Consider the following 11,346-nt stretch of genomic DNA (forward strand, 5'->3'; position numbering starts at 1 on the left):
CATCAAACATCTGCTCTACTTTTTAGGTCACTTTCCATTCCCTCAAAATTTGGCAACACCACGGGCGGGGCGCCATCGGGTCGCACGGCCGTTCCTTACAAAAAAAGAACATTGGTCATAAATTGTGTTCAAAAGAGATGTGGTTGAGAACGGGCGGGACACAAGAAGTGTGTGTGAAAATGACCAAGGCCTTCTTTTAGAATTTTCTTAAGAGCAATTTATCAGGATCTGGTTCATTTTTAAGAGAGACAGGGGCGCCGAAAAGACAAATGAGCTGTATGGTGCGGCCGAAAAACGGACGGTATGGTCGGAGGAACAATTTGTCGTTGTTGGCCAAAGAGGTGACAAGAAATATTACACCTTATGTTGGTACCTATAGTGAAGAAGAAATACTTGGATTTCGAAATGTTTTCTTGAACCTTTCAAAATATGACACCTGAATAGTAAGTTTCAAATGCCTGTCTGTTTATCTGTTTATCTAGATTTCCAGAACCTAAAAAACTTCAAAATGCCCTTTTCCTATTTTTTCATGTCCCTCCGAAGCCCTGATGATGAATGGAGTGGTCACTAGAATATCCGACAAAAAGGGGTGACATGGGGCAGCAGATGCTCCGGAATTTCATTCGCAACATGTCCCCAAAAAAAAAAGAGGGAAACGAGTGACCGCCCGTGTCAGGGGGTCTAAAAATGAGTGATGGGTTTTTAGGTCCCCATGGGAAAAGAAGCAAAGAATGGACGGATTTTTTAACCTTATGTAAGGAATGATAAAGGACATGTTATATATTTTTAAAGAAGATTCTCACCTTTACAAACACATAATGTTGCTTGATTCTCTTCGTTGAGACGCATTTCTGATTGGGACCACAAGTCAATAAACACTTTCTCTCGCAAAATGAACCATAGAAGCCGTCGTTGCATCTGGGAAAATTTTCAGATTAATTTAGAAAATTTGAGTCTTGATGATCGAGATTTTAATTGTAATTATTTCAGAATCACGCCATTTCGAGTAAAATTGAAATCCTACTGAAGCTTTAAAAGCACCGTAACCGGTCAATGTTTTGGAGACTCAACCTATCCTAATGGAGATCAATTTCACTTCTTAAAAACAAAAGTTATCAATAGAGCACATTTACCATCTTATCACCCTAACTCAAAAGAAAACTTCTGTTCCCAACGATGGATTATCCCATTGCCTGTCTCTTTCTGCTACCGACAACCGAATACCCGTGACAGTAATCCTCTTCTGACCAACCCTCTGAGTATTCTATGGTTTTGTTTTATTAGTTTGTTGCTTCTTTTTCCTTACCTCATCTATCTCCTAAATGCCGACAAGACTGGGAACATGGTTATAAAAAGTACAGGAACAAAAGGCAAAATATTTGATAAGACTCCCCCTCTCAAACAGGTGATAAGGCCTTCCATTCAGATGACGTTCCCGTTCAGAAGACCAGTCTTTTTTTGGTGTCTTCTCATTTCCATTTCCCATGTCTATAAACTACCGATTTAGGGAAGAGAGGATTTTTTGGAATCAAGACAAAAGGGGGGGGGGGAAATGAAAACGAAAAGCTTCCCGATGAATTCTAATGAGAAGGGTTAATTGGGTGGTCTTGGTGGGAACAAAAAAATCAGAAGAGAAGATGAAGAAGAAGGAGACGGGAATTGTGGGAATCTTCCGAGAATCCTAGAGACGGAAGAGGAAGAGTACGGTAGTTTTTGGGAATCATCGGAAAAAAGTTCCATATTTCAGTTACCGTAGTCACGCTCTAGCTAACATTCAGCGGAAATTACTAAACTTTGAAGTTTGGCTCATTTCAAAGAGACAGACATAAAACTCGGAAATTAATTTAAGTCTTTGAGAATTTTTGAATTTGAAGCAATCAGTTACAGTAATCCAAATTTTTTCTTGAACATTGCCACTAACCTTCAGCAATCTATGTCTCGAACAAAAAGAGACAGGTGTTCATTTTCATCTAAATAAGCCTCGTTCCTGTCCCCCAGGCCCTGTGTCGTTTTCCCATTACCCCCCACCAAAGAACAAAAAAAAGAAAAGTTCGTTTTTTGCAATTCTACAGGATGCAGGTGGTGTCCCTTCTCTACCCATTACTCTCTCTTGTTGCGCAAGTTTTCGATGGGAACATTTCGGAGAGAGAGGATAAAATATGGAAAACGGAGAAGAGGAGGAAATATGTCTTCGTTTAATTAATTATGTTGCATTGGGAGAAGAAAAATACACGTGTCTAGTAGGGCCATAAAGTTATCTTATCAGTGTGAGCATGCCGCCCATAAATTAGAATCAGAGTTGGTTACGTAACCTTTGTTTTGTAGTAGGAGGGTTGGATTATAGAAGAAAGAGAAGATGTTGAGCAGAAGTTGATAGATGATAGAAAAGAAGTTACAAATATTTATATCTGACATAGAAGGGCTCTTGACTTTGAGCAAATTCATCTCGGAGCCATTCAAAGATATCGAAAAATTATCAACTGGTGAATTGTTTATCATACTATCAGAAGTTTTTTGTCAGTTGGTACGAAGTTTTTTGTCAGTTGGTGTGAGGGCCCTTCTATTACAGATTTTCGGTATTTTCGAAAAGTGAAATATGGTTAAATTTGCCTAAATTATTCAGAATTAGATAATAGATGAAAATTTCGAAAAAAAATCTCATAACTTTGACAAAGTTCTAAATTTTCATGGAGAAAATATTTCAGGACGTTTTGCACAACAATCCGAAAAATCTGCAATTCGGATCCTAATTTTTTCGAAAAAGGATACTAACAGTTACATATTTTGAAACCTAGAGAACCCGAATATTTTCGAAATCATGATTTTAAGGTTTTAGGAGATTTTCGAAATGATTCAGAGAGGCACCTGACACGGATGTCTAAAAATGGATCTAAAAATCAGTAAAAATTACTAACCTGCACCAAAACGTAGTTTGTGTTCCATTGATTGGTCCAATTTGACAGTTTCCATTCGATCCACATGGTGATCCAATGCATGATCCATTATGAAGAGCCAAGCAGTTGGAGACCAAAAAGAGCAAAACAACTAAAATTCGCATCTTTTCCTATATTTTTGTAGATGTGCGTAGTTTAGATATGGCTCATTTAGGGTGGGGAGGATCTGGAAAATCATAAATTAAGAATCTTCGAGAAGCTTGGTAATGAATAAAAAATGATAATGAAAAAAAGAGATAAATCAATTAATGATGATGACCTGGAGACAAGAAATAATAACAATCGTCTTGTGGTGCACTATAGGGCATAGGAGAGGGAGAGAGAGAGACACACAGAGGAGGATGGACCACACCGCAAGCTCCGCCCACTTGGTCACCCCAGAGGAAAAGAGAGTGAGGAGGACTGGGGGAGAGGTTTTTTGAAAAAAGAAGAGGGTGATTTTTGAAATGAACGAGAAACATCAGATGGGTAGAACTGAAGGGAGGAGGAGGAATGGGAACGGACGGGAAATGAAAGACTGGTTGATGGGAACCTTATCGGCTTTCGGGGTGATCATCAAAAAGGAAATATATGAATCATTTCAGAGAACCCGTGTTACGTAGTGTTTGTTTTACTTCTCTCTGAATGGGAGTTTTTACCGGGATACTGTATTCTAAACTAGAAAATGAAAGAAGGTTCTAAAAAGGACTCTATTGCGAAATGTTGAAACTTCTGAGGGATTGTCGTCTGCTCTAAAAATCGGTAGTTGACAAGGATGACATAGTGATTTACGTTTTAGAGCTCCCAGTTCACAGGATCGTAAAATATTGACCAAAAAATCTAGGAAGTTTTAGCTCTGACAGTAATTCAACATACGTGATTAGGAACATTAGGCTACCTACTACAACTGGGAACTGTGTCTTCAGTTCATCCGAACTCATCTTCACATCAGAGTTTACCGTAATAATCGTAAAAAAACAACACATAATTTTTGGTCTTTGTTTCCTCCCCGCGGTTTCCCATGCCTATAAATCAAGTCAAGAGGTTGGATGGCAACTAATCCGACCGACAGTTCAAATCCTCCGACAATAAGGTTTTTGACATGCGCGCCACATAATCAAATGGTTAGAGCACCTGGCATGAAAAAGAGGAAGAATCAAAATATTTGTGGAAATTGAATTTAGGAGGAAAGTGTGATCGTGGGATGATGAGAGCAAATTGTTTGGAGGGACTCATGTGAGAGTATGGGAAAACGGAAGTGTTGGGAAGATCTGGAAAGGAGTAGTTAGAAAATACAGTAATTTTTGGCCTCATGTGAAGAGAGGGTATGATGAAATAGGACCAATTTGTGAAATCCTCAAACAATACATCTTATGGTTCAGATGTGACACTTGGTTGGAGATACGGGTGGGACCAACATTAGGATGGCATTTAGAGCAAATCGTTTGGATGGGATTCAAGTGAGAGTATGGGAAAACGGAAGTGGTGGGAGAACCTAGCACCGGTTACAGTATGCCGGACCAAAAAGACAACAGGAGTAATAGTGACTCGTGCGTGCGAGGGTATGATGAACTAGGACCGATTTGTGCCCTTCGAAAAGTTCTGGTTCAGATCTGGTTTAGATGTGGCACCTGGTAGAAGATGGGAGTGGTGACCAACATTTGGATCGCCTTTCCAGGGGTGAGAGTGAGTGGGAGAGAGAGAGAGAGAGGGAAGTAGGTATGCTCGGATTATAGATTATGAAAACCTATAGGATCGGACTCAGTAACCTGTAGGAACCTAGTTGGGACTGAAGGATATTTATAGAAGCATTTCTAGTTGGTCCTTTTAGAATTGTACCATTTTATAGAAGTAAAAGCGTTGTTGTAATAACACTGTACATTTGGAAGATACAGTACCCGAACAAAGATAAAAATGATCGTCTCCGAGGCTAAAATTCGAGACATTTCTGACGGAATCCTCCCCCAAAAGTTTATAACGAGTAAAGGATCACTGACAGCTGAAGAGGGACAAATTAGTGAATGACTGATGTGCTGGTAGCCAAAGGAGAACTGACTGAACGTTGACGGACCATTGGGACCTCTTGGAACTACCTTAAACGCTGTGCACATTAGATGAGCCGATTCTTTAACATTTCGTGGGATCTCTAGGGGGCACTGCAATTAGAGGGGCCCTTCAAAAACAGGTTTACGGTACGTATGCCTTTGAACAATAGTTCAATCCGGGCGTTTCCAAACTTCGTCATTGCTTCTTGGTCGTTCTACTATCATACTCTATGACCCCACCAAAACATTTCAAAAACACGAGAGCATCTGACAATCGAACCGAGAAATATTTGATAAATATTTTGAATTGTGGGCTGAATGAATGAATCAGTTTGGAGAAAAACGGGAAGCCCAAAAAATACGAGGGGGTGTAAAGGGGAGGACAAACACAGAAGCTTTTTGACAAAAACGTTTTTTTTCTGATAGTAAAAGATAGGAACAACGAGAAGAAAGGAAATAGTGAAATCAGATGAAAAAAGACAACAAAAAGATATGGAAACATCGAGAGAAGTTTCTGGAAAAAAGTGTGATATTTTGAAGGATTGTGAGAGACGGACCTTCCTGGAAGACAATAACAAATTACTGTCATTTGTCACAATTAAATACACGATCAGGCCATGCCCGGGACACATATGATTCGATTACTGTAGTATCAGTCATCCTAAAGGTGACCCTCAATATTTTGTGGGCTCCAGGGAATGAAGATTCCCGATAAGTTTTAAAATTTTGGGAACAGGTGCGATAACTGTCTGGGAATGGGGGTAATTGACAGGGTGAACTTGGAGTATGATCCTTGAAATGTATGAAAAAGTTTGGACTGTGGGTGAAAAGGTCAGGAGTTCGAGGTGAGACTCTTCTGTGACAAGTTTTCCCTCTGCATTTGAAAATCCAAATGCCAAAAAGGGCAAAAAAGACTGCAATATTTGCTGAGAAAAAATTCATCACAAAGAGAGATACCGCGCCAAGGGATGGGTCCTCTTTCGGCATTTTCGGCATATTTTGAGGGAATATTTGAATCGAGAACAATATAATTTGAGATCAACTCTTCTGAAAGGAGTACGAAAATTGGAAAATATTCAACAATTAACCGATGATCGAACATATTCAGGCCCTAACAATCACCGTATTTCCTCTCTTAGATGCCCACTCGACCCGTCAACTTTGACCTTATTTATCTCGGTTTTTATGAGAGATATCAAAAATATATTAACTGACAAAAAATTGCTGAAATTATGAAAAACAATTTACCAATGGACCACTTTCTTACACCATCGACAGGAATCCAGAAAAATTGACCCAAAGTTGAAAGTCAGGGGCCATTCCATTACAGGTTTTACCGTATATGGTTTTTCTGACTTTCAGCCAACTTTTGATATGTTTGCCTTTTTAAAATTTCTTAAAAAATTCAAAAACCGATAGCCAAAAATTTCACCAAAAATTACCGCACATTTGGTCCCCAGCAGACCCTTTTCCCATAGTCATTTACAATGAAATAAAAAGAGGTTTCTTATTCATTCGCTCTTCACCAACCACATGTTGTTTTTCCCATTAACTATCTCCCATCAACCTCTGAATTCAATATCTCAAATAAAAAAGTGACATAGAATCGATGAAAAATCACTTTCACCACATGGTGTTTCCGCCAACTTGGATGGGATTGGCAATTGAGGAATTTAATGTATCTCGGGTGTTGATTTGTACATTTTGGGAGGGGGGAGGAGGAGTTGGATGGGAAGCGTTTTTTTTTTCGGGAGTTACGGTATGCAGGCGTGACGGTGTACCATAGCTCAGCTGCTAACACGGTACCTCCAACGATTGGCCAACAAGTCCAACTCCTCGAGGGGGCATATATGAATGAAATTTCGAGAATTTTTTTCATGTCCGCCCTGTTTTAAATATTGTTCAAACGTTGCCTAATCGAATAAAAACGACCATTGACTGTTCGGAAAACTATCGAAACACCGGTCGATCAGATCCGATACAAATCGATAATTCAGAGAAATCGTTTTAGATTCTCTGAAACTTTTTCAATTTTTCAGATCTGAATATCCGTCGTTGGAACTAACCGAGCAGTATGTAGTGCCAAATTGAGAAATTATGAAAATCTTCTAACTAAACATTTGACAAAAAATTATGAAATACTTTTTTCTCAATGTTATTGGTCCAAATCACAGACACAGTGTTATATCTTCCCAGCCCAACTGACAAATTTATCGATTCCATCTTCATCAATTTTTTCAACGAATTCCATTTTACTTGCCCCTCGCCGTATCATCTTTCGGCGCCGTTTCCATGAGAATAAAAGAAAAAAATGGAAAAAAAGTTTTAAATAGATAAGAATGTTATCTGCACCCGAACGATGTCCGCCATCTCTCTTTCAATCGAGAGGACGTCGGCAAAATCAGTCAGTCGACGTTATCAATTCTAGCCGTGTCAGTTAATCATTTCAATTTTTTGTTGAATTTCGGAGAGAGAAGTCGTCCGAGCTTGGATATATCGAATCTTTGGCAGACCGTTCAGAGGCAGTAACGGATTCTGATGTCAAGGAAATTTCAAGAAACACACATATTTCTGGAACCTGATAGTTCAGGTGGAGGCAAAATTACCGTGCTTATAAAGAGTGTATACAAAAATATGGAATTCAAGAAAGTTTATTTTTTTAATCCTTTAAAAAGTAGGATATACATACTTTTACATTATTATCTTATTGTGACTACTCGATTCCAAGAATATCCCTGATCATAAAACTCTTGGGTTTTGTCAATTTCACTTCGATCGCAAACTCTTTCAGATGTTGGGCTCTTTGATGTCGGTAAAGGACTTGTTTCGAGGAATACCATCGACGGCAAAAGCGACAGAAATCTAAAATCCCATTTAAATCCTGTTAGCTATTTATGGAAAATTACGTTTTTTAGTTTCATCCTGATGTATTTCGATTTGCCGATTCTGGTGAAACGTATGATTCAGGTAATGCTCTCCACAAGTCTGGCAGTTGTCTGGAATAGTCTTATTTGTGGGGTCAATTATCAGGATGATTATGACTATGATACTCACACTTTTCACCCTTTGGACTTGTTTCTGAAAGCCAATTTTGTATGAATTCTGGTGTTGCATGATGGATTCTTTCCAGATGTCGTTTGACCACATTTCTTGTGGTATAGCAGGTACAACACACAGGACACACCACTGGAAATAAATTGGGAATACTGTAGTAGTCATATGCGTTTACTGGAACGGAGTAGTATTGACTCAGTTCAGCCACATCAGAAATTTGCATACTAGCAAGATTTTTGCAACTTTATCGGGAACGTTTTCTCTAAATGCTGACAAGTGTCTCAAGGTTACTGTAAGTCGCAGCTTGACTACAATACACCAAAAATTGAAAAAAGAATGCATCTAATAAACAGTAGTACAGTAATCTCACCAGTTCTTCTCCTCTCCAGATCCTCCTTTTTCATCTGAGCATTTCTAACTTTTCTCACATGTATCCTCTCGATATGTCTCTCCAGATTCAACTTGTCAGCATAAATCTTCAAACAGATTGGACACGAAACTGAAAATTCAGAACTTATTCCCTAGTATGCTGATTTCTTGCCTTTTGTACTCTTGGCTGGCTCGGAGCATTCTGTGATAAATATAGGACATTCAACTATATCTGGTAGAGCAGCTGACATTTTGCAGTAAATGGAAAAGTAATACTAGAAAGTATTTCTCCAGGTTAAAAAAGAGAAAAATGATTGCTGGCACGGTCAAAATCGAAAGTGATAAAAGAAATAGACCGAGATGGGGACATCGTTCGGTACAGATAACTTTCTTATCAGTTTAACAGTTTCATCAATTACTTTCAATGATTTCCATTTCTTTTTTATTTATCTCTCATGAAAATGGCGTCGAAAGATGATACGGCGAGGGGCAAGTAAAATGGAATTCGTTGAAAAATTCGATGGAATCGATAAACTTGTTAATTGAAATTGGAAATTCATGAAATTCAAAACTCCAGCTTTATGAAAATTGAAATTCCGAAAGTTATCTGGGGCGCGACTTTGACATTGGAAGAGGACCCATCCCTTGGTGCGGTATCTCTCTTTATGATGAATTTCTTTTCTCAGCAAATAGTGCACCCTCCTTGTCCTTTTATAAAGATTTTGGCATTTGGATACATTCAAATAACTCCCCAGAAGAGCCCACAAAATAGTACCACCCTTTTTTAACCTTTCCCCTCCAGAATACAAACTTTCTCACCTATTTCAAGAATCATAACTCCAAATCTAACCTGTCAATTACCCTAATTCCCAGACAGTTATTGTGTATGTTCCCATAATTTTTAAAACTCATTGAAAATCTTTGTTCCCTGGAGCCGAAAAAAACATTGAGTGTCACCTTCAGGATGACTCATACTACAGTAATCGAATCATAGGTGTCCCGGTTATGACCTGATCGTGTATTTTATTGTGACAAATGACAGTAATTTGTTATTGTCTTCCAGGAAGGCCGTAACCTTTTTCTCTCAAAATATTTTTTTCCATAGTTTTCTCCAGAAACCTCTCTCGATGTTTCGATATCTTTTTGTTGTTTTTCATCTGATTTCACGATTTCCCTTTCTTCTCTTTTTCATATCTTTTACTATCAGAAAAAACTTACCAAAATTCAAATATTTTGGAGTTGAACAACGAAATAAAACCTTCAAATTCTGCAGAAAATGTGGGATGCATAACGCTTTTACTTCTATAAAATGGTACAATTCTAAAAAGACCAACTAGAAATGCTTCTATAAATATCCTTCAGTCCCAACTAGGTTCCTACAGGTTACTGAGTCCGATCCTATAGGTTTTCATAATCTATAATCCGAGCATACCTACTTCCCTCTCTCTCTCTCTCTCCCACTCACTCTCACCCCTGGAAAGGCGATCCAAATGTTGGTCACCACTCCCATCTTCTACCAGGTGCCACATCTAAACCAGATCTGAACCAGAACTTTTCGAAGGGCACAAATCGGTCCTAGTTCATCATACCCTCGCACGCACGAGTCACTATTACTCCTGTTGTCTTTTTGGTCCGGCATACTGTAACCGGTGCTAGGTTCTCCCACCACTTCCGTTTTCCCATACTCTCACTTGAATCCCATCCAAACGATTTGCTCTAAATGCCATCCTAATGTTGGTCCCACCCGTATCTCCAACCAAGTGTCACATCTGAACCATAAGATGTATTGTTTGAGGATTTCACAAATTGGTCCTATTTCATCATACCCTCTCTTCACATGAGGCCAAAAATTACTGTATTTTCTAACTACTCCTTTCCAGATCTTCCCAACACTTCCGTTTTCCCATACTCTCACATGAGTCCCTCCAAACAATTTGCTCTCATCATCCCACGATCACACTTTCCTCCTAAATTCAATTTCCACAAATATTTTGATTCTTCCTCTTTTTCATGCCAGGTGCTCTAACCATTTGATTATGTGGCGCGCATGTCAAAAACCTTATTGTCGGAGGATTTGAACTGTCGGTCGGATTAGTTGCCATCCAACCTCTTGACTTGATTTATAGGCATGGGAAACCGCGGGGAGGAAACAAAGACCAAAAATTATGTGTTGTTTTTTTACGATTATTACGGTAAACTCTGATGTGAAGATGAGTTCGGATGAACTGAAGACACAGTTCCCAGTTGTAGTAGGTAGCCTAATGTTCCTAATCACGTATGTTGAATTACTGTCAGAGCTAAAACTTCCTAGATTTTTTGGTCAATATTTTACGATCCTGTGAACTGGGAGCTCTAAAACGTAAATCACTATGTCATCCTTGTCAACTACCGATTTTTAGAGCAGACGACAATCCCTCAGAAGTTTCAACATTTCGCAATAGAGTCCTTTTTAGAACCTTCTTTCATTTTCTAGTTTAGAATACAGTATCCCGGTAAAAACTCCCATTCAGAGAGAAGTAAAACAAACACTACGTAACACGGGTTCTCTGAAATGATTCATATATTTCCTTTTTGATGATCACCCCGAAAGCCGATAAGGTTCCCATCAACCAGTCTTTCATTTCCCGTCCGTTCCCATTCCTCCTCCTCCCTTCAGTTCTACCCATCTGATGTTTCTCGTTCATTTCAAAAATCACCCTCTTCTTTTTTCAAAAAACCTCTCCCCCAGTCCTCCTCACTCTCTTTTCCTCTGGGGTGACCAAGTGGGCGGAGCTTGCGGTGTGGTCCATCCTCCTCTGTGTGTCTCTCTCTCTCCCTCTCCTATGCCCTATAGTGCACCACCAGACGATTGTTATTATTTCTTGTCTCCAGGTCATCATCATTAATTGATTTATCTCTTTTTTTCATTATCATTTTTTATTCATTACCAAGCTTCTCGAAGATTC

At 39.0% G+C, this 11,346-nt stretch overlaps 2 protein-coding genes across 2 annotated transcripts in view; both read right to left on the minus strand.

Moving 5' to 3' along the window:
• Positions 1–918, minus strand: part of CBG06829 — a gene marked incomplete at both ends in the record, with an annotated part of 5,839 nt that extends 4,921 nt beyond the window's left edge. The window contains one exon of the mRNA XM_045244353.1: positions 804–918. Within this exon, the coding sequence (XP_045093321.1) occupies positions 804–918 (115 nt within the window). The remainder of the gene's footprint in view (positions 1–803) is intronic.
• A 6,773-nt stretch (positions 919–7,691) lies between these two features.
• Positions 7,692–8,836, minus strand: CBG06828 (the record flags this gene model as incomplete). Its single annotated transcript, XM_002642380.2, has 5 exons — positions 7,692–7,840; positions 7,885–7,974; positions 8,033–8,164; positions 8,403–8,531; positions 8,821–8,836. The coding sequence occupies 5 exons, from the start codon at positions 8,834–8,836 to the stop codon at positions 7,692–7,694; spliced, it is 516 nt and encodes a 171-aa protein (XP_002642426.2).
• Between the last annotated feature and the right edge of the window lie 2,510 nt (positions 8,837–11,346).

Source organism: Caenorhabditis briggsae (genome assembly GCF_000004555.2).
Source record: "Caenorhabditis briggsae complete genome, chrIII, whole genome shotgun sequence".
Taxonomy (NCBI): Eukaryota; Metazoa; Nematoda; class Chromadorea; order Rhabditida; family Rhabditidae; genus Caenorhabditis; species Caenorhabditis briggsae.